This window comes from Myiozetetes cayanensis, unplaced genomic scaffold (assembly GCF_022539395.1).
Source record: "Myiozetetes cayanensis isolate MyiCay16 unplaced genomic scaffold, myiCay2020 scf17, whole genome shotgun sequence".
Lineage (NCBI taxonomy): Eukaryota > Metazoa > Chordata > Aves > Passeriformes > Tyrannidae > Myiozetetes > Myiozetetes cayanensis.
In genome coordinates, this window is record NW_026087378.1 from 5,840,936 (window position 1) to 5,863,901 (window position 22,966).

Genomic DNA, 22,966 nt, shown 5'->3' on the forward strand with positions numbered 1-22,966 from the left:
GCCCCTAAGCCTGTCCTGTCACTATCCCCAAGCATTGTCCACGGGCATGAGGTCCCTCCACCACGTAACAGGAGAGCAGTCAACTTACGGCTCGGCCCATGGATCTTGATGGGTTTGGTGCTGATGAGAGAGTGGGAGCAGTTTTGGCAGACGCAGTCCTTCCCGCTGAACGTGACCTTGTCTCCGATGGGGAATGGCTTCCTGTGGCCAAGGAGAGGGGGAGGTGTGAGCTGCTCGTTCCCCTGCATGCAGTGCTTGGGGCTGCCCAGGAGCTCCCACCACAGGGGCCAGCAGGACCCTCGGTGCCAGGGAGCAGACGGGCTCTGGGCAAGGGCTACGAGGGGAGGCAGCGAGGGTGCACATGTGCTGAGGTGGGAGGACTAAGGAAGGTCTCCAGGTTGCAAAGGGAATGGTTGGAACCATTTCAGTGCCTCCCAAGGGTTTCCACTGAGAGAACACAGAGGAAGAGCCTGCTGTGGTGCTGAGTGGGGCACAAGGGGCTGCAGGCTAACCTGGTGCACAGCCAGGAGCCGCTCAGGGCTTCTCCAGGGGGTCACGAACCCCTTGGTGATGATTTCCGCTCACCTGCAGGTGCTGCAGACAAAGCACTTGGGGTGGTAGGTCCTCCCCAGGGCAGAGATGACCTCTCCAGTGATGAAGTCCCCACAGCTGTCGCAGCGGGTCCCGTAGAGCTGCTGGTAGTCGTGGGTGCAGATGTACTCCTGGTTCTTAAAGAAGAAGCCCGACTGTGCCAGGTCGCAGCCGCACACTGGAGGGGAGGACACACACCCGTCACGGGGACACTGGGCAGGTCCAGCCCAGGATCCCCGAGCCCACCTCTGCTGCCTCTCCAGCAGCAGTCCCAGGGCATCCCTGGGGGCACAGTTTCCTGCAGGTATCTCAGAGGGTTTCCCTTCCCACCAGAGGGCTGGGGCCTTCTCTCAGCACCACAAGATGTCAGTGTTGGGCTGTGGCGGGTGCAGGATGGTACTGCCGGGACAGCAGGGCTGGGCGCTCCCAGAGGAAATCCCAGTGCTGGGAGGGAACCTCTGCAGCCCCCCCTGCACCAGGAACAAACAGCCTGGCAGGGCCAATGGCATCCCCTCCTGGACCCACTGCACCTGGCTCAGGCTCAGCCCTTCCATTTCACATTCTCATTGTGTCAGGAAGGTGAGAACAGGACCAGCAAAGAGTTGGGAATGCCCTAGGGACAACTAGGGAAAGGTCTTCTCCATGTCCTGGGGCATGGCTGCCTCTGTGATGAGCCATCTCCACTCCCTGGCCTGGACACAAAGCTGTGCCCTAATGGGAAGAGGTTCTGGGACACACTGGGGTTGGAGCTCTCAGTGCTTGTTTTTCCATAGGTGTCCAGCCCAACCTCGCTTCCTTCCCTGCTGTGGGAACCGTGGGTGGTGCACAGCTCATCACAGTAATCCAAGGAGACGTGGCCAGCCCTGGCCTCAGCATCATTTCCCTCCTACGAGTTCTCCATCCAGAGAGACCTTGAGAGCAGGAGTGGCACAGGGACCAGGTCCTGGGGTGTTTGCACAATGCCCATCACCCGTCCTGCAGGGTGACAGGGTGGAGGGGGGACTACAGAGCGACTGAGCACCCACTGGCACAGCCCATCTTGGTCTCTGTTTTATCCTTCGGCCCCAAGCACCCCTCTGTCCTGTCCTTTAACACCCTGCCTGCACCTGCAGGCCAGCCCACACAGCAGCCACCCTCCCCAGGGTGGCAGGGGACAGCTGGACCCACTGCTGCAGGGCCCATGGGGGCAGAGATGCAGCTTCTCTCCTTTGGAGCATCCCTTGGCCAAGCTGCTCCCTGGTGCTGTGAGTACCCACCCACCCGAGAGGCATAGAGCCAGCACCCACTGCTCTCCAAAACAGCCTGTCAGCAACAAGGGAGAGGTCACCAACTCTGGGACAGCATCAGGAAGCAGCAGCAAGATAAAATGCAGCTGGTTTATGCCCTGTTTGCTTTGGGACCTATGGCATATCCCAGGGCTGCACTCCCATGCCAGGCTCCGGAGGACAGGGCAGGGACAGGCAGCTGTGGGAGCTGGCAGCAGCCAGCCAGAGGTGGCAGGAGGTGAGAGCTGTGAGGGAAGGTGAGACAGGAGGATTTCCTCTCATTATTTATTCCCTTTCACTCAGAAATCGGGCAGTGAGCACTGCCAGGCTCTCCCTGCTGGCTCCTGGGCCCTTTGAAGCTGGCAGCTGTCAGAGCTCTTTGTCTGGATGCTCAGCTCCTGCTGGATCCTCCACCTCTGAGCTAGGAAAGGGCAGGATGCTCAGCATGGTGCCCTGCAGGTGTAGGTCAGCCCTGAGGGCAGCCCAGGACCCACATCTTTCCCAGAGATCTGGGACTGCCCATGCCACAGGGAACAGGGCTGCAGCAGGGGTGGGGACAGTCCAGGGAAGTGTCCCCTGCAGCCAAACCAGCTGTTCTCTGGGGAAGAGCAGAAAAGTATGGCCAGGGGGATGGGGATTTATGTCCTGCTTAGTACAGAGTGTTGGGAGCATGGAAGACCAGAGACCTTTAAAAAGGCCTGAAATGGGATGTTTTACAGCCTAGAGAAGCAGCCACTGGCCTGGCTGAGAGCAGCTGCTCTAATAAAGGTGCTGAGGAGCCCTTCAGCAACAGCTCTGCACCATTAGCTTTACAGCTCTGCAGCGTTCCTCTGGCACTCAGGGAGGATCCAAGAAACCTCTCTCCTCCCTTTCTGCCAGCCCTGAGGGCCACTGAGTCCCAGCTGCATCCCATGACACCTCAGTCGCATCTCATGGGCAGACGGCAGTGATCTGTCACCCAGCCCCAGCCCCACCAGGAGCCACTCCAGGTATCACCTCGCTGCCTCTCAGCCAGGCTGGCAATACCTCCTCCTCCTCCTCCTCCTGATTTGGGTGTGGGCAGGCAGCTGAGGGACGTGGTGGCCCAGCCAGATCACAGATGGGCCATGGGCACATTTGGGACCTGCACACTGCTGGCACTGAGGCTGCTCAAGGGTAGTGACATTGCCCAGGTCTCAGCCATCCCTTCACAGCCTCTGGCTCTGGCATCAGGCAGGGGCACCGTGCCGTTACCTCCCACCTGTGCCACAACACTTCCCCCCTGCAGGAAGGTGCCACCCCTGGGCATCTCAGTAGGCCAGGTAAGTCTGTCCCCAGAATTTTGCTTTCCAGACTGCACCCAGGGTTGTGGGGCAACCTGGCCACCTACCTTGGCAGGTGAAGCAGCGGATGTGGAAGTGGTTGCTCTGGACACGCACCACCTCGCCCTTGCAGGTGTCCCCACAGCGGTAGCACTGGATCACGGAGGAGCTGCTCCCAGGGGTGTAGGGGTTTTGCTGATAGGGAACTGCTGGCAGAAAAGAGGGAGGGGAAAGCGAGAGAGGGGAGGGGTCTGTTAGCATCTGGGACACAGCTGGGTGTCACTGCACTGACCTCTGCTGGGCAGCTGCCAAAGAGCCCTCTGGTGACAGCGACACGGCCGCTGGACATCAGGCCATCACTAAAGGCAAAGGATAGCACCCAGTGACTGAGCTCGGTGCCCATCCCTGTCTGCATTTGGAATTTCCCTGTCCCACAAAAGAGCCACGTCCCACCTCTGGCTCACTGGTCTGCAGTGCAAGTGCCCATGCTCCGCTCCCTGTCCCTGCATGGACAGCCAAGTCACCTGCAGCATTGCCCCACAGCCAAGCACGCCTCCCTGGACGCTCTCCTGTCTCCTAAGCAGGTGCAGAAGGACAACACAAGGACCCACTGCTCTGCTCAGCCCTCAGGCAGCCCTGGCTTGCTGCTGACCCACTCAGAAACAGCCCAGCGAGCACCGATTTGGCAGCGGCAGGGGAAGGAACTGCTGTTTTTTTGGAGCTTCCATTTGTTTGGTTAGGAACTGGAAGAAGAAGTAATTTTTCAAGGAGCTTTCAAACATCGCAGCAGTTGAGTGTTTGGCCCTGGTGGGACTCTCACCTCCTCAGCAAGGAGCAGCATCCCAGCCCTGCTGCTCCTTCCGGAGTGGCACCGTGGCGCGTGCGGGCTCCGTGCTGAGCCGGGGGCCACAGGGGAGGGGAGGGTGACGTGGCTCCCACACAACTGTGGGGAAGAGCCATCTTTCAGCTGCTGAAAAGAGTCCTGAGCCTCACCTCCACTCCTCATCCCCCTCCAGCAGCTCTGCAGAACACCACAAAGGTGATGCTCAGCAGCCTCACCCCGTGATCCAGGGTCAGATTCATATGGAGCAGGGGATCTTTCTGCTGCCTCAACACAACCCCCAAACACACAGAGAAAACATGTTATTGAGCAGTTCCTGCTTTCCTTGCCCCACCTGCAAGCGCCTGGACTGCACAAGAGGTCTGGGCAGGCTGACACCATGCCAGCCCCTGCAGGCAGGGGCCAAGCAGCACAGGGCTTATTTGCTGTAAGATTTCCGAGAGGGAGTCACGACTTGGGCAACTCGAGCAGCAAAAGGCAGGATTTCAATGGGCCAGAGATATTCTGACCCAGTGCTGAACTGCATTCCCAGGAACAAGAGAAGCAGCTGATTGAAAGCCAGTCTGTGAAGTCCCTCCAGAGCTGGGAATAAGGGGCACAGGACAGAGGAGATCACTCATCAAAGGCTCCTCACTCACTGAGGGGCAGATCAAGTGACAGGGAACAGAAACAGCCCATTATTGGCTTCAAAAGCAAAGAACGAGAAGTCAAAATGACATTGAGACTGTCTCACAGTAAAATCACATTCTGTATGCCAACTGCCCAGAGATACACTCTGCAGACGTGCACCACTACTTCCCTCTGGGAAATGGGTTGACACTCCCTGACCACTGCTCCAGCCCTGGGCTGTGGAGCTGCTGGGGAGAGGCTGCCTCGCCAAGCTTGACCTGAGGGCTGCAAGGGAAGCTGAGGTACATTCCTGTGAGTGCCCTGCTGCAAAGTTCAGCTCCAGCCTTCCAAGAGCTGCTGGGACTTCCCTCCTGATCATCCTTTTGCAGGCCAAGAGCTCTCAGAGGTTAACACAAGGCACTAAAGGATACCAAGTGCCAACAGAGGAGCAACAAAATGGGAGTCAGGCCTGGAGCTCGGACCAGGAGAGACACTAACTAGTCTAAACCTAATCACGTCAAGCTCCCAGACACAATGAAAGGAGCAGGGTACCTCTACCCATGCTTTCGCAAGCATGCTTTGCCAAGGGGCACAAGCCCTGGGAACAGGAATCCAGGACCTCCTGTGGCAGCTGCTGGTGGTGCTGTGTGTCCATTAGCTCTGCAGCAGCCTGGGGGGACCAACAGGATTTCCCAAGGCTGGAACAAATGGGGGATCTTTTCTGTGAGGGTCTCCAGCAGAGCAAGAGTTACAGCACTGAAACTTCCTCCCACGCACCCAGTGCTCACACCCTGGCCCAGAATGAAGCAGAAGCCAAGCCCTGGGACACAGCCATGGAAATCCACAAAGCTCGGTGAGAAAGGCATGACAGAGGCGGGAGGAAAAGCTGGGAATTAATCAACATTTAAACAAACACTGATAATAAAAAAAAGGGGAAGAAAAAAAAATAATAATCTATGTCAGAAAATGCAGGCATCACTTATTCCGGGCTTCTGGTCTCTAGGGAAAAACTTCCTGGTGTCCATAGCAACACATCGCCAAGCCCCTGCATCGGCAGGTCTGATGGGAGGAAGAGAGAAGAAAAGGAGCCAAGGATGGAAGAGATGGTTATAGCTGTGTTCCACCACAGAAAGAGATGAAACCGATACGGTCGCTCCTGCCTGTGCCCATGGAGACAGGTCAGGACCCAGCTTAGGGAACCATCTCCCTCCCGCCCGCTGGCTTTGTTCAGCGCTACACCCAAAGCTCCCTGATTTGTGATTAACCTCCAGCCCATGCTGGAATTTTGTCCGGGAACATTAGTGCATTGTGTTGCTGGGGCTCTGCTTGTTTTCGAGCCGGCAGCTGCCCGCCTCGTGGCCTCGCGCAGGAAGTATTACACATCACTACAGCCCGGAGCAGAGGGACAGCTGAGCGGGGCAAAGCTCATTACACCCAAATAATCCAGTAATAATGTAAGTAGCATTAGTGGCCTCGCAGGCCGAGATGCAGCGGCCAGGGCAAGGAGGTGGGAGCTGCCCAAGGAATGCCTTAATCTCACCCTGGTTTGCTCCTGCTTTTGCTTGTGGAGCGGCTGCTGGGTGAGCCGGCTGCATCCAACAATTAATGCATTTGTGCTCCACATTCAGACAGAAAGGCTGCCCAGGGCTGGGCTCCTGCAGGGCTGTGCCCATGTCCCGGCTGGCTCTTGATCTGCAGAGCCCCAGGAGTGGCAGTGAGCTGCCACGGGGCTGCGTGGGCACTCGACAGATTTCCCACTGATCCGGATTAAGGTGGCACCTCCGGTCAGGGATTGGTGCCCCGTGCAGCCTCGGGGTCAGGCAGCAGCAGCTGTGCACAAGTGAGGGAGTAGGCGACCTGGGCAGGGGAGAGACCCCCAAATAACACCCATGGGTGCCCAGAGGATCTCTGTCACCCAGGAGAGCAGAGGGACCCTGCCCAAGGGATCCTCCAAGCCACACTGCAGTGAGCAATCTGCAAGTTCCTGCTGTGCATCCCTGGGCAATCCCCCTCCTTCACTTCGGGAGGGTCAACGACCTTGTTTGTCTTCCTGTCCTCTTCCTGCAGAGTCCCAGCCCTCCACTGAGGAGCAGTGGGATGGGGAAATGCTGAACCCTTATGCTGCCTCTGGAACACTCTGAACCCTTCAGGAGTGGAGGGTTGACAGAGGATAATTCCCATCTACTTCGGAGGGTTTGCAGCTCAACACCAATGCAAATAACAAGGTGGCTCAAAACAAGCTCCACCAGCAGGTTGGCCCCTCTCCCTCCTACCCAGGCAGCCCCATGTCCCACAGCCACAGCAAACTAGGAGCAAGTTTCCAGGAGCAGAAGCTGCACAGAGACATCCAGAGGCATAAAAGATCCATCCATCCTACCTTGCTGGGACCAAACCGGGTGCTGCTGGTTTTCCACCTATCTTCCCCATCCCTCCCCAGCCCATTAGCCCTCCAGGAAGGTCCATCAGGTACAAGCTGATACAGGTGGGGTTTGGACCATTAGTAACAGGAACTGGAAGCTCCCACCCAGCTCTGCCTGCCCTGACACTGTGTTTGCTGTCAGCATGTTTATGAGACTGCATCTCCACAGGGGAATGGGGATGACTGACTTAATTAATTATCAGTAATTAATATCTGCACAATGCTGGGAAAGCTACAGGTGAACGGGACTGTAGAACAGCAGAGCATTCATCCTCAAATTAATAAGGAGAGGCAGCACCACTGTGGGAAGCTGAGGGGAACTGTGGGTGCCAGGGGGTGATGCTGGGGCTGAGCGTTGGCAGTGAGGGGTGAACAGGTGGGTGCTGGCTGTGTGTAGGGAAGATGTGGGCGTCAGCACAGGGTACAGCTCCAGAAATGCTGGATGTGAGACCTGAGTTGGGGTGGATGCTGGGAGGGGAGGGGGAGCAGCAGTGCTGCAAGGCAGATATGTTGGCAGGAGTCCTCACACCTCCGTGGGGCTGAGCTCCCTTCCAGAAGCCACTGCCTCTCACTCGTCCCTGCTGCTTCCCACTCCTCCCTGCTGCCTCACAGTGAGCGATTCACCACAGTCATCCTCTGCACACTCCCTGCCCAAACTGGGGCTGTAAATCATCCTCTCACAGAAACCCACTGGGGGTGGTGGGACCACCATGGCACAGGCTGCGTGTGGGATGCGGCTGCCCCGGGGAGGGAGAGGGAAGCTGGGCACCCCCACTGGATGCCTGAACCCTGGGGTGGGCACAGCTGGCAGGCCCTGTGCCCTCGTGCCCCCAGGAAAGGGCCAATGCCACGGCACTGGGTGAAGGCGAGGAGGGGGTCGGGAGCGTGGCGGGGCTGGGGCGGCTCAGGAAGAGGAAGCCCAGCCCTGCCAGTCCCAGAGGCGTCAAGGCTGAGCGGCGGCAATGACTGGCCAGAAAGGAATTTTGCTGGAAGCACTGGAGGCTGAGGGAGAGGCTGGGCTGAAGCACTGGTGATGGGACACAGTGTGCTGGGCTGGGGGCAGAGGGCGAGGGGGCTGTAAAAGAAACCTCCACTGGGATATGGGGACACAGAGGTGGCACTCTGGGAGCCTGCACCCCAAATCCTCTTGCTGCAGCAGGGATTGAGGGTGACCTGACTGGCTCCAAGCCCCACGGGAGGTGAGGGCGAAGGGGAGGATTTCCCCTCCAAGCAGGAGCTACGCTTTGTCCCAGGGGTGGCCAGGGAGGAAGGGTGGGACCTCCAGCAGCTGCGGGATATGGGTTTCTCATCAGCAGCAGGGCTGAGGGCTCCTGCCTGCTGTCCTGCCAGAGAGCTTGGCCACAGCCATAAAAATGCTCTGAGGAGGAAGAGAAAGACAGGCTTGGAGCCAAATGATTCTGGTTCTTCAGACAGACAGGCATTGGCAGAGCCTCAGCCTGGGTCCTGTGGGGCTGCCCTTGACCCTGGTATGTGGAAATGTGTCTGCTCCAACCTCTACGGCTGCTTGTCCCCCCCAGCTCCCTGCCGAGAAGGTGATGGTGGGAAACAGTAGAGAGCTGGGTAAGGGTCTCAGTTGAAGGATCAGCCAAATCACTCCTGGAATTAGGGAAGAGCCCAGCAGTTAGGATGCTCAGCTCTGGTGGTGAATCTGACACCTGCCGTGACATCTGCATGGCCATCTCAGTCTCAGGCAAATGCTTCCCATTGAGCTTCCACAGATAAAAGTAATTTTGATCAAGGATAATATGATATATTTACCTTTGGACAAAATATTTTCTGTTCTGATCCTTCCCTTAAGTAAAACCCAGAAGCATCACATGGCTCATTACTTAATATTTACATTTTTAAGCAGGCCAAGTTCTTCCAAAAAAGGCATGGGCTGAGGACAGGTACCACGGATCTGCTCTGGGATAGTCTGAGCCAGGAGCAGCTCCGGCTGCTTCTCTGAATGTTTACATTGCACCCATCGCTGTTCCCACGTGTGTGGCGCAGGAGTGGGCTGGGACAGGCACTGGCAGGGAGTGGGGCAGTGCAAGGGCTGTGGGCTGGGAACAGTGGGGACCTCACGCAGAGCAGGCTCTGAGTTATTTCCAAGCCATCAGAAAACGGCTCTGTTAGTCAGCTCGCAGTGTCGTGCAGGCGAGATTATGAACCCCCGTCAAGTCCACGCCAGCCTCTCCTCTCCTCTCCTGGCTCACAGGCAAAGCCATCTGCAGCTTAGGGCTAAAAGCCTCCAGCGTGTTGCAGCTCCTAATCCAGACCTAGGCTCCTCTAATTAGATCATGACCAATTATTGCTCCCACCTGCCTCACGCTGTCCCCTTGTCCCCCCCTCCACCGCTGTCAGTCCCGCACCACACATCTTCCTTGGCCTGACACAGGACACAAACAAGCTGTGGGTTCTGCGAGGACGCCACCAGTGAGCTGGAGAAGCAGATGCCAGCACAGGCAAGGGCACAGGGCTGCCAGCAGCAGGACAGGGCTGGGATGGGGATGCTGGGCCAGTACCAGCATCGTACGAGGGAGGGAACCTCTTTAACTGGGTGTTTCAGGGAGGACCTGAACGAGTGTGGCTGGATATCACAGGGGATAAAGGCAGCTAAGTGCTGTGCAAGTCCTTCCTTTGCAAAGGTAGATCAAGGATGCAGGGCAGCGGAGCCAGCCCTGCACTCCCATCCCACAGTACCCTCACTACATCCCATGTGCCACCAGCTAGCCCACTGCCTCTCCCAGGAGGGCTGGCAGGTGGGCAAAACCCATGCCACAGGCTCCTAAGGAGCTCAGATGTTTGCTCTGATCCCATTCCAGCCCTCAACTCTTGGGCACACTGCAGATTTGAACCTCAGGATGCTCCCAGGCTCGCTCCCTGAGTTGTCAGGACAGTGGGTGGGAAGGATGGGGATGTGGAAGTGGGCACGGCCCCAAAAGCTGGCAGCATTGTGCTCTGCACCACATGGGCAGTGCTGCCCAGGCAGAGCAGCAGAGTGAGCAGAACCAGCTTCTCTGCTCTGCTCCCCAAGCTCCCAGCACTGCGCTGGAAGCAAAATAACCAGTGCTGGGGGGTTCCCCAGAGCTCATGTCCAGCTGGAACTGGGAGGAGGCAACTGTCACTGTTGCACAGACTCAAGTGGTGACAGTCACTGTGGCTGGCCAGAGACATGGGAAGGTGCCCAAAGGGGTGCCAAAGCACTGTGCATGGACATGGCAGGACAATGTACCAGAGTGGGAGATGCTTTGCAGGGGGTCACGCTGCTACCACTCCAAAGACAGCGAAGAGAGAGGTCAAAAACACAGCTAGAGGAGACAAAGGAGAGGGGTAAATAGAAAGAGAGAAGGAGAAAAATAAAGAGGATAGGAGGAAAAAGGAAAAAAAGATGGAGCAGTGAATAGTGAGGGCCCTGTCTGCACAGCAGAATTTTTTCTGGCTGTGTTCATGGAAACTATCCTCAAATGTGACATGGAGGAAGCAGTGATTGTCTCCCCACACTGACCTGGCCAAAGGCCGCTGCCCGTGCCTGCCTGCAGGATGTTTACTTCCCAGCACAGGCAGGGCTGGAACGTGTCAGGGAAACCCAAAGACCCCACTGCCTACTGAGGCTGCAGCAGGTTTCACCTCCTCCCCTGCAGGAACTTGCAACCCCTGTGGAACCCCCAGTCCCAATTCCAGCAGCACCACGGGCTGTCCTGAGTGAGGGGCCCTGGGATCTCCCTGGTTTGCTGAAAGCACTGACTGCTGCAGCTGTGATTTTTTTTCCAGATTCTCAACAAAAAGAGGAAAAAGTTGCTCTTCTAGTTCTTGGAGCTGCAGGGAAATTTGACAAGCTCAGTGCAGAGCAGCCTGACAACAGAAAACCTTGTGCAGAGTTCATGAGCTTCCCCAGCCTGACAGCTACGCCCTGGGCCGCCCAGAGCCGGTGAGCCAGGAAGCACACTGTGTCCCAACAATTCCCAACCACCCTCCTCAGCAGTGGCCACCACAGGGAAGCAGCCTATGCGTGGCATCCTCATGCACGGGGCCACAGCGACACTCACACCCAGAGCATTCCTCCAGGGAAAGAGGTCCTTTTGTCACTCACCAGGCAAAGGAGGAGAGTGACTGCCCTGCCACAGGCTCACCAACATCCCCAGCCCCACGCTGATCCATGCCATGGGAGGGTGCCCGGATCTGGGCTGCATCCCTTGTTATCCCTGCTCTCAATCCCACCAGCAGTGCCTGCTCAGAGGCACCAGGGTTTTTACCAGCATTCCCCTCCTATCACAGAACCATCCTTTAAAGCTGAATTGTCACTCACCAGTCACAGAAACCAAATAAATGAAGAAGTGGAGGGCTTTATGGCATGAGCCTCCCCTGCCTGGCAAGTGCTGTGGCATGGGAGGGCATCACTTGGGACCTTCACAGAATCATTTAGGTTGGAAAAGACCTGCAAGATCATCAACCTATGACCAATCACCTCCTTGTCAACCAGACCACAGCACTGAGTGCCATGTCCAGTCTTTCCTTGAACACCTCCAGGGATGGTGACTCCACCACCTCCCTGGGCAGCCTCTTCCAAGGCCTGACAACACTTTCTGTGAAGAAATCCCTCCTGATGTCCAACCTGAACCTGCCCTGGCACAGCTTCAGGTCATTTCCTCTTCTGCCACTATTTGCCTGGGAGAACTAGCACCTTTCCTTTCAGGAAAGGACCCTGCCAGGATGGCTGCATGGAGACTGGAGGAGGGTGAAGGGCCAGGAGTGGGGCTGGGCACCCCCACGTGTGGGAGTTCGGGGGCACAGAGCTCAGGAAGGAGCTGAAGCAAGGGAGGAGGCATTGCAAGTGGAGCACTGGAAGATAAGAAGTTCAGGTGTGTGTTTGAATACCTGTGCTTGTAGCCACATCAGTGCATGGCCCCCGTGGGATGGCGTGTGCCCTCCACACCGTCTGCTTTTCTCCCATCTCCAACAAGTGCTGCTGGGATCTTTTTTCCCCACATAATACTTGTACAGCTTGTCATGGCAACAAGCTCTCCTTGAACTGCAATTGCAGCCAGGATGCCTGGTGCTCATGTTGGCCTGTCTGCAGACATCATGGAAGCCCCTTCCAGCAGAGCTCTGGGCTCCACAGACCCCCAAACTGGGTGCAACCTGGCACCCCCAAGGGAGGCTTCTGCCTTCCTTCTTGTGCCAGGCCCAAACTGCCCCTCAGCCAGCATGGAACAGGGATTTGGGGATGTTTTGCAATGACTAACAGACAGCACCAGGCAACTCCTCCCATTTGATCCCCCCCAAGAAGGGTCTGTGGGATGCTCAGCCCCCCTGCACTGAGCCAGCTGCTCCCCACCTTGTACATGTTTGTCCCCCGCAGCAGGAACTTGCAGGAAGCATGAAAGAACTGGGTGATGTGGGGGAAGGAAGTCTGTGATCCAGCTGTGTTCCTTGCAGGCAGGGCAGGGGCTGGGGCCGTTCCTCCCAGGGTCACCCTCCTGGGCACAGCACTCAGTGCTGTAGCCAAAATCGTGACTGCTGCTCCCTCTGCTCCTGACACAGTGCTTGCAGAAGGATCTGCTCTCCACAAGCAATGTTTACAGAATCACAGAATCATTTATGTTGGGAAAGACCTCTGAGATCATCGAGTCCATCCTGTGACCAGTCACTGCCTTGTCAACTAGACCACAGCACTGAGTGCCACATCCAGTTGTTTCTTGGATAACTCCAGGGATGGTGACTCCACCTCCCTGGGCAGCCCCTTCCAATGCTTGACAACCCTTTCTGTGAAGAAATTCTTCCTGATGTCCAACCTGAACCTGCCCTGGCACAGCTTCAGGTCATTTCCTCTTGTCCTGTCACTTGTTACCTGGGAGAAGAGGCCGGCCCCCACCTGTCTATAACCTCCATTCAGGTGGTTGAAGAGAGTGAAAAAGTCTCCCCTCAGCCTCCTTTTCTCCAGGGTGAGCCCTTCCAGCTCCCTCAGCCACTCCTTATGTGACACAGCCATCCTCATCCTAACATACAATATCACACCCAGAGTGCCTGTCTCCCTGGGATCCCAGGCTGCATCCCAACCTGATGCCAAGTGCTGCAGATAACCACGCAGGCATGAGGGGTTCAGTCCCTCTGAAAGCTTGTGGAAAAGAGATCCCCTGGCACCCGGTGTACCCTGTCCATATGCTGACTGAACATGCCACAGCTGCCTGCATATTCTACCTGGAGAGCCCAGGCTTCCCAGCAGGCCTGGTATTTCCACTGAGTGTGGGGCTGGAGATGTAGTGCTCGGCAGGGAATCACAGGCCCTAGGAACAGCAGTAAATCTCCAAAAGGCGCAGCTCAAATTTCACAGCAACTATTTAATTCCCCTCCCTATTATCCCTGAGAATATTTTAGTAGTTCTTGGTGTCTTGGGGAGAGGAGGAGAAAGGATAGATTGCATTTTAATTAATAATTGCTGAAATGCATGGCTGCCCAGGGCAGGAGCCACAGTGAGCCCCGAGCAGAGAGCTATGCCAAACAGCATGACAGTCCTCAGGTGCCAGAGGGCTGGGGCCAGGTCCTGCCCCAGGGTGTCTCCAGCAGGACAGCTGTGAGCAATCCTCTCTGTCACTATCCCAGGCTGGAATAAGGATGCTCTGCACCTCTGCAAGCCAGAGGGCTACTTTCCTTCTTCCTCTTGAAATCTCTGCTTTAGGACTTCAGCTCATCCCAGCCCTGACACATCCTGCTCTGACACAAGGTCAGGCTCTCCGAGGAGTCCCAGAGCAGCCCAGTGATGGGGGGCTGCCTCAGTGGTGAGGCTGGGGAGCGGCAGCTCTCCACACAGCCAGCCCTGGCTGCAGCACCTGGAGGTCCATTTGCTTTGCTTTCAAGAAAAATGGAGCAGTGAAACCATGGGGGAGAGGGAGGAAGAGGCATGTGTGTGCAAGCTGAAGGAGATGGAGGATGCAGGCAGCAAATCAGTGTCCCCAGGGGAAAAATCCACAGCAGATGCACTGCCCAGAGCTATTCTCTCTCCCCCTCATCCCAGCAGGAGATGATGGGGATGCCCCACCATGGTGGAGGACACACACTTGTAGCCCCTGAGCAGATACCTGCACACAGGCACATCAGCTCAGCACTCAGGAGGCTGCTGACATGCTGGATCTGGGCCCAGGAAGCCAGAACAGGTCTCTCTTGAAGGGCTGCCTCTTGATTCAAAGGGTCAGCTACAAATTAGGAAGTCTGATGGAACAATAAGCAGCAGGGGAGAAGCCCAGAGTGACACAGAGATGCAGGACCCAGAGGGGAGCTGCCAAGAAACCCCAGCCACGTGCTGTTTATCCCAGCCCTGCACTGGGCAGGGGAGGTCACAGCTCTCCAGGTCCAGAGCCCTCACAGCACCTGCCAGGAGAGGCGAGACCGGGTTCCTGCAGCACTGCACAAAACCCCAGCCTTTCACACACACAGCCAAGGACAACATGGCCAGGAACACAGCAAGAGCCCAAAACCACACTCCTGCCCTCTCACCCTCACACACATCCCCCTGGAGCATCCCAACCCCAACCTGCAGCCAGGGATATCCCAAGCCTGCCACGTGCAGCTGGGCACTGTGCCAGGGCTGCTCCCACTGCCAGCGTTTGCCACCTCTCCCACTGGCTGCTGCCACCCCAGCAGATGTGCAGCACTCCCTGAGCTCAGCGTTTTGGGCTGCAAAAAGGTTTATTTGAGGCGGGTGAGGAGGAAACCCTGCTGAGAGGCTGAAGATGGGATTTCATCCTTACATCTGGTTCAGCTTAAAAAGTCTTGCCTGAGCTGTTATAGATGCAAACAAACAGTGCGCGAGCGAGGGGGCGTGAGGCGGATGATGAACACAGGCACATCGCACATCCATGGGCTTGAGCTCTGCCTGTGTCCTAAAGCAGGGCTGAGGTGGGGATAGAGATATCCCACCCTGGGATAGGGATCTGGGTGAGCGCAAATCCACCTGAGCAGTCACAGAGACAAATGGCTGCACTTGGTGGCCCTCTGTGAATCCCAGGTGGAGCAGGACCACCCGAGGACACGTTCTGGAGGACACCACACTGCAGTGAACAGCCAAGTCCCAGGCAGCAGCTTCTCTCTGTCTGTGCTGCTGGACCCTGCCATACCCAGAGCACAGGTGTCCAGTGGGGTGACATAGTCCCAGCCCCAAATCTTCAGTGCTGCAGAGGGAGCACTGAATATGAATTGAATATGAATATGAAAGGTTTCCCCATGTCCCCTCCTACACTAAAGTCACCCACTGGCCAGGTTGGACAGGGGTTTGAGCAGCCTGGTCTAGTGGAAGGTGTCTCCACCCACAGCAGGAGAATGGAACTAGATGGTTTTTAAAGTCCCTTCCAACCCAAACCATTCCATGATTTTATGACATCTCTCTGCCTCAGTACACACAGCCACTGTATGCCACCCATCCTCTGAGCATGGGACCAAACTTGAGCTGCCACTCCCAGCAGGAACCTTGGGCCACCCATGGGTCCCAGCAGTCCTAGCCCTGCCCTTGGCCACCCCAGCCTCTCTCCTGCCCACCTAGGGAGAGGACCTGGCAGGGTGGTCTCGAGGGAGACAGCTCACTTGGCAGCCAGGCACTGACGGCCAAAGCCCATCTCCTCCCCCTGATTTTATTCATGAGGCATGACAAGTGGGTGAGCCACAGCCAAACAGCTCACCCAGCAGCCTCAGCCCGTGAGAATGCAGGAGGAGCGACCTTAACTGTGGGCTGGACCCAGCCCCAACCCACACGATGCTATTTTCGGCTCGAACTGGGCTGGACAGGTTTGGGGGGTCCATGCAAGGGATACTCTTGAGTCCTAGTGTTGAGGGGTGCCAGATGTGCGTAGCAGAAGAGTCTAAACTTGAGGTCCTGGCCAAAAGATGAAAACCCTTAGCTCATCATTTTGCTGAGGCCAAATTTCCTGCTAAATAGAGTCTGTGTTTAGTGCTGGGAGACAGTCCGGGCTGTGTGGGAGTGCTGGGAGCCCAGGGGACTCTCCCCTCACTGCCAAAGCCCACCCACTGCCACCAGCCAGGGAGGCAGCAGCCTGGGCAAGCTTTAGCAGGAGGGACCCATCCCAGCTGAAAAAAAAACCACCCCCAAAATACCCAAACAGAAAGCAGCAAAGGGGCTTTCTGAGGAAGGGAAAGGGCAAAGGAGCTGTCAGATGGTCTCCGACACGGTGGCATCTCTTGCTGGGCCTTGGAGGGGGCTGTGGAGTCAGTGCCAGGGTGTCCAGGACAGGAGCCGACACAATGGAAACATTCAGGCTCGTTCCTCGCACGCACACGAACGCGCCGGAGACAGCCGGGACAGAAAGGAGCTTATTTCTGGCTGATGCATGGAGGGATTTTCTGTTTGCTGCTGTGTTTTGTATTTGCAGCTTCCCGTATGGAAATGCTTTTTCCCTTTAACCTCCACCCATGGAGCCCAATGGATTTTGTTGCAGTTTCCAAAACATATGGTGCATGCATCGAAAACATAAAGGATGCTATATTTAAAATATTACAAAGAAAACCAGGAGCTGACATTTTTAAACTAGGGCAGCGTCTGAGAGTGAAAAATGTGGGGATTTAGGATTTTCTATGCCAGATCAGAGAAACAGCCCCGTTCGATGAGACAGAGCCAGGCTGGCAACCCGCCACCTTGCAGCAGACTGTTGCTTACATAGTCTGGTACCACTTTTGGGAGAGGATCCACCCGGTCAGTCTGTGCCTGCACCCTGGTACTTCCAAGGGGCCTCAGTGCTGCTGAGTCCAGCACATCCCTGCCCAGATTGCTGAGTTTAATGTCCAGCCGATACTTGGCAAGGTGGTCTGCACGTGATGCTCTGGAAAGACAGCCCCAAACCATAATGCACTGAGCTCATTTCTTCCTGGTTTCTTCTGACATCAGTTGATTCCCTGATGGGCTGAGAACCTCCTGCATTACTCCACTAATCGCTCTGTGTGCAGCATCATTTATCTGGCCAACACAAGCACTGCAAGGGAGAAAAATTCATGCCTTTTGCAAGCACAGTTTAGAAGGGCAGAGCCTTCTCCATGTCATTTCTCTGGGCTGGAGCTTGTTTCTCCTATTCTACAGAGTGCAGAACACTCACTTGTTTTATTTTAAACCATATTCATGCTGGCATTGTAACTCCAACCTGGGAGACTGCGTCATAGCCAGGGAATGAGGGGTGTTGGATTTGCTATTTTTAACTCTTTCTACTCCAGGGAGTGAACTGAAATCAGATCTCCATCCAGAGACTGTATAGATATTAATGCAATGAAATGGGAATTTGGACTGGGGGTGACAGCTGGCAAAGCAAGCCCTGGCGTCACAGAGGGGACAATCTCCCCATAAATAGGAGGCATAGAAGGGATATATATTACAGAGCAATTTCAATGCCATCAGCACGTGCTCAGAGGGATGGGAGGCTCAAGATCAGCCGCCCTCCAGCCAGTCCCATTCCAGAGGATGAATTACAGCTCATAGCTGTTGGTAAAACACCATCAGGAGCTTCCCTAGCAGGCTCCAAATTCCTCTAACTACTCTTATATCCTGGGAAGGTGATTTCTAAAACAACTGGGATCTCTTTCAGCTGTGCTCCTGGTAGGGGGGGCAATACTGCCCAGGGCTGCAGCAGGAAGGGCACTGTCACATCCCCCTGGAGCCCTGATGAACCATCAAACTCACTGCAAACCACGGGGTCAGAAGAGACAAAACACACTCCTGCAGTCCACTAATACAGAGCATCCCACAAAAACTGTGCAAACCCCTTCCAGGGCAGAGCTCAGCAGAGCCCCTGGGGGGTCCCTGTGGCACAGAGTGTGTTTACTGCTTTCCTTAATCTATTGTGATCCTCACTCTAATTATGTTAAAGGTAGCAAATGGAGCCTTTAAGTGGTCATAAAAAGATTGTATTCACCCCCCATGGAGCTTATTTGAGACACCTGGCCATGCATATGGGTGGCAGAGAGTGGAACACGGCAGGCGCTGGGGCTGTGTGGGGGGGACAGCCCTGTGCCAGGGAGAGCCCAGTGGACACTAACATGTTTCACAGTATCATTTCGGTTGGAAAAGACCTCCAAGATCATCAGAGTCCAACCTTTGACCAATCACCACCTTGTCAACTAGACCAGAACACTGAGTGTCACATCCAGTCGTTCCTTGAACACCTCCTGGGATGGTGACTCCACCATCTCCCTGGGCAGTCCTTGTGGTGTTTCAGGCACCACAAGCACTGCAGGACAGCACAAGGCATCAGATAGAGATGCTGACCCTCAGGACAGTACTAGAAAACAGCACATCACCAGTCCCTTTGCTGATGTCCATCTCACCTACCCCCTCCGTAGCGCTGGTGGTTGCAGTAAAACCCCGTGGGACAGAGAATCTTCTACAACCTCTCAAGAGCACACACAGCCCCTTGGCACTGTGAGTGCCAACAGAAGGGTATTCCAGAGGAGGAGCCCCTGGTGGTCTAGGGGGTAAAGGCGCCGCGCTGTCACCGCGGAGACCCGGGTTCGATTCCCGGTCAGGGCCACTCCCGGGCCGGGCAGGTGGGGCTCGTTAGCCCTTAAAGGCAACCCACCTACGTCCTAAGGACCTCGCTGCCACCGTCCAAGCTCGCTTGGCCCCGGCAGATGAACCTTAGGATTAAAGGGTGGGCTCAGTTCCGCGCACACTGTGTCTCACCTAAAAAATCCAATGCGCAGGCTGGAAGGTGGAAAGACCTTCCCCGGATCTTCGCTCGCGAAGACTGGCCATAAATAAATTCCAGAGGGGATTCCCTCCGTGCAGCAGCACCTGAGCATGGTGAACTAACAGTAGTGATAAGTGCCCAGTGGCAGCATCCAAGGCCTCTCTGAGAGCCACTGCCCCAACCCACCTACCAGAAGTGAAAGGTGGGTTCAGGGGGAGGAAATTCCCTCCCCACCATGCAGGGATTCACCAAGCAGTCCCTGGGACAGAGAAGACTGGAGTAGTCATGGTCCACCTCAGTGCAGAGCCAGCGTGGAGCTCCTGGGAGTCTGTACCTGCAAGCCCTGCCCGAGCCTGTCTCTAGCACACATAGGTGTGCACAGCCAGACACCACTGTAGCCTGGCATCCCCATTCCTCCACTGGCAGCTGCCACAGGCTCGGGTCCATCCTGCTGCCCTGGAAGAGGCAGATCCCCCTGAGCTCTGCAAGACCTCCCGCTGAGGCTGATCTCACCCAAAGCCATTAATGTTTAGCTTCTGCCATGTGTGGGTTTCGGTTGGCCGGAAACAAAGCTCTCGCTATTAAAAGACAGCAGTTTTTGTTCTTCTTGCCATCTGTATGTTTGTGTATTTCCCCTACCACCATAATTAGCAGGCTGGGCTCCAGCCAGGCTCAGGAGGAGATCTTAGTAGACGTCTTCCCAGCAATTTGAACAGCTTTGTCGCTTCTTTTATGGCTCCCCTAGTGCAGTCCCCATCACCAGGATCATCACAGCCCAAACTGACACTCCCAGCTCCCCAGCACAGGCAGCAGGGATGGGAGTGCTGTGTTCAGCATCAGCCTTGGCAGCTGTGAGGGCCAGCACCCCAGCAGCACAGGTGAGGACCAAAACCCCATTCCATGAAAGGCAGTGGGACATTTTCCATGCTCCCACCTGCTCTCCAGCATGGACCCACATCACCAGAGCTCTGCCACACTGATCCAGCTCTCTCTGCCCTCCCTGGAGTGCCCTAGCTGCATACTAGTTACAAAAACAGGAAGATAAATCAGTGTGGCCTCAAAACCAAACAAAGCTCAGTTGATGCCCGGAGTTTCCCTCCAGCTCTGAAGGAAGCTGGTAGCACCATGTCCCACTGGTGTAGGGCCAGCCACCTCCTCCCTACAGCATCTCTCCACCTTCCCTTTCCCCTTCCACCAGCACCAAGGCTTGCAAAGTCACTGCAGCTACCCCAGGGAGTGGTCAGAACTCAAGCAAGCCCAAGAGAAGCTCAGTTTCAATCCCAGGCAAGCCCTGTTGAAAGCCCTCACATGGGTTTTTGGCAACTGCTTCTCTTCTCCTTGCACACCCACAGACCTGTGCCTTGGGCAAGCCTGGGATGCTCCAGAGGCACAGTCTCCTAGAGCTGCTCCTGCTGCCCTCATTGCCACCCCCAGCACCAAGACAAGGGTTGGGAATGGCCAGGTACAGCAGCGTTTCTGAAGCACCTGTGTCTGAGCAGCACCGGCAGCAGGAAGCCACATTGTCCATGTGGGACCACAGGACAGGAATGTCGCTGTTCCTGTAACTGCTCTGCCTTGGCAAACCCTGTTCTGGTTTCAGGCTGTCTGATAAACAGACTTGAGCTTGCATATACACAGACATCTGCCTGAGGCAAACAGCAGGACAGAAATGAACAAGCAAATTTGGCAAGTTTATGTGAATTAAATGTGCATTTAATTGAGATTTATAGTGGGGGTTGCAATAGCAATTGATTATCAAAAATCAGATTATTTATGGGGGTTTAGCAGCTATACAGGAGATTAATGTTGTTTCCAGAATAAATCCTCAGTAAATGTATGTTTCTCCAGTAATCAGCTAATAACACGTCATCCTAATTATCTCATGAAAGGGATACAGAAATTCTGACAGATACTGAAAAGATATATTGTCATCTGCAAATTGGCACCAGAAGGCCACAAGCTGCACTCTGCCTCCAAACCACAGCTCCACTGGTGTCTTCCCACACCAGACCATGGGCAGGGGATATAGGCTTAGTCCTCTGCATGTCATGGGCAAAGACAAGATCCAGGATTCAGACTTTGCCCAAAGGCACAGGAGGTTTTCACCCCAGGGGCCTGAGCATGGCCAAGTCACCACAGTCACTTGCACAGTAACAGGTAATGATCTCAAGAGAAGAAACAGCACAGATCCTAGGATGAAAGAAGCAGCTTAATCCCAAAAGGAAACATGTACATATCATGCAACAAAATACAGCTCTGTATTTGGAGAAAGATTATTTATATGAGCACGCAGTGACAGGACAAGGGGAATGGCTTCAAACAGAAAGAGAGCAGGTTTAGGTTGGGCATTGCAAAAAAGTTCTATACTGTGAGGGTGGTGAGGCCCTGGCACAGGTTGCCCAGAGAAGCTGTGGCTGCCCCATCCCTGGAAGTGTCCAAGGCCAGGTTAGACAGAGCTTGGACCAATCTGGTGTAGTGGAAGATGTCCCTGCCCATAGCTGAGGACTGGAATGAAATGATCTGTAAGGTGCCCTTCCAACCCAAACCATTCTGTGATTCAATGACTTCTACAGTTTTAGACTCACTGCTGACAGGTGGTGGTGAACTGTTCAACCCAAAGGGACTCTCTGTGCTGCAATAGCTCCTCTATTTTCCTTAAGTAGTGTTTGTTCATTAAAAAAATGTTTATCAGACATTTTATTGAAACATTTCTGGCAGAAAGAGGCTAATAAAGCTGTGCCACGGAGCCAGCCCTGCTAGTTCCTCCCCCAACGCCTGCACAAGGTGCTGCACAGCCCCATCCTGAGCTGCTGAGGGCCACTCCATGCCCTACACTTTCCTCTCTACCAGGAGAGGTCACAGGGATGTCCCCAAGGACCTCCATCCCAGGAAGGAGGCTGCAAGAAAGCCCCTCTGAGGGGCAGGAAGGTGCCTTGCCACTCCCATGGCCAGGGCTAGCACAGGACCACTGCTCCGGGATGCAGAGATGCTCTGGCAGTCACCATGGCAACCACAGTACACAGCCAGGCGAACAAAGCTGACAGGAGAGAAACAGAGAAAGGAAAGAGAAAAGAAAGGTGGGGTGAAGGGGGGTGGGGATAAAGGAGGAAAAGCAACCAGACTAAAGTAATGGAGCAAAGGCTGGGGCATGAAGGAGCGACAGAGTGGGAAAACAACTGTTGTGGAAGATGGAGACGCCTTCAGGCTGCTCACCTCGGGGTGACCTTCAGCAAAGTGACCCAGGTGCACTGAGTGCACCACCGAGACATTTTCTGTTGGCCCCACTGTCCCAGCAAAGGATTCCTCCAGGATTCCCCCTGCCAGTTCTGAGGCTGTGCTGTGGATGTCCTGCTGCAGTGCAGGAGGTGGCACCTGCTAGAGACCCAGGAGGTTGTCAGGAGCCCTTCTGCACCCTGAGGCAGCTCTCAAGCCTCAAACTGAAGAGAGTCTTAAGGTGAGGGATGGATGGATGCCAGGGCCAGGTTATTCAGCACCTTTCTTCTTCCATCAGCACAGATGGACTGGCTCAGCTTTTGGGTCACAGCACACCACATACACCACGCTAGTTCAGGGCTCTCCCACTCCACCCCAGTTTTGGGGTCCAGGCACATTTCTCAGCCCAGCTGTGGCAGCTCTTTGTTCTGCTACCTTCCAAGTGGAGTAGGGCTGCCTGCATCTCCTGAGCCCCCAAGAAGGCATTTTAGGGGTCAGAATACCAAGACCCTTCAGAGTAATAGTCAGTTCCAAGCCTACAACAATGGGTCCATCTGCACGGCTGGTTGTGAAAGGAGCCTGGAGGCACTGGAGGACAAAGTACAGGACACTTCATTGCATGGCTTGGGACTCACCTGATTCCCTAACCCAAGGTCAGAGTAGGAGGCAGGGGTGCAAACATAAAAACATTTCTTGCAGCACAAGGGCTTATGTCACACGAGCTGTATCCACATGCTCCACTCTCCTTTCTCTGCCCCACTTCAACAGCAGAGAATCAAAACACAGACATCAGGGTTTGGGTCAAAAAGCAGCAACCACAACCTCTCTTAGCTGGAATGGAAAATAACATCCCACTTGGCTGTTTATTCTAATGAAATAACAAATCCCAGGGGGAAGCTCCCCCTCTGCTGAGCTGCCCTAAATGGTAAACACAGGCACTTGCAGGCAGAGAATAATTGCTGGGGTGGTGCCTCAGCCCACCAGTCATGGGGACAAGAGTGGGTACCCAGGGAGCAGTAAGTGGTCAGTGGGGTTTGCTGTAC

The 22,966-nt window shown here is 55.3% G+C and overlaps 1 protein-coding gene across 7 annotated transcripts in view; it reads right to left on the reverse strand.

The window, feature by feature from the left end:
• Nucleotides 1–22,966, reverse strand: part of ABLIM3 (actin binding LIM protein family member 3) — a 54,924-nt gene that overhangs the window by 18,989 nt on the left and 12,969 nt on the right. For 6 of the 7 annotated variants that reach the window (XR_007628570.1, XR_007628569.1, XR_007628567.1 and 3 more), the window contains exons 2-4: nt 3,226–3,366; nt 586–769; nt 89–201 (exon numbers count right to left, since the gene is read on the reverse strand). Coding sequence is in view for 1 of the 7 variants with exons in the window: in XM_050312018.1 (XP_050167975.1) it covers nt 89–201; nt 586–769; nt 3,226–3,366 (438 nt within the window). In the remaining 6 variants the exon portion in view is untranslated. The remainder of the gene's footprint in view (nt 1–88; nt 202–585; nt 770–3,225; nt 3,367–22,966) is intronic. The other variant, XR_007628566.1, reaches the window with a different exon arrangement.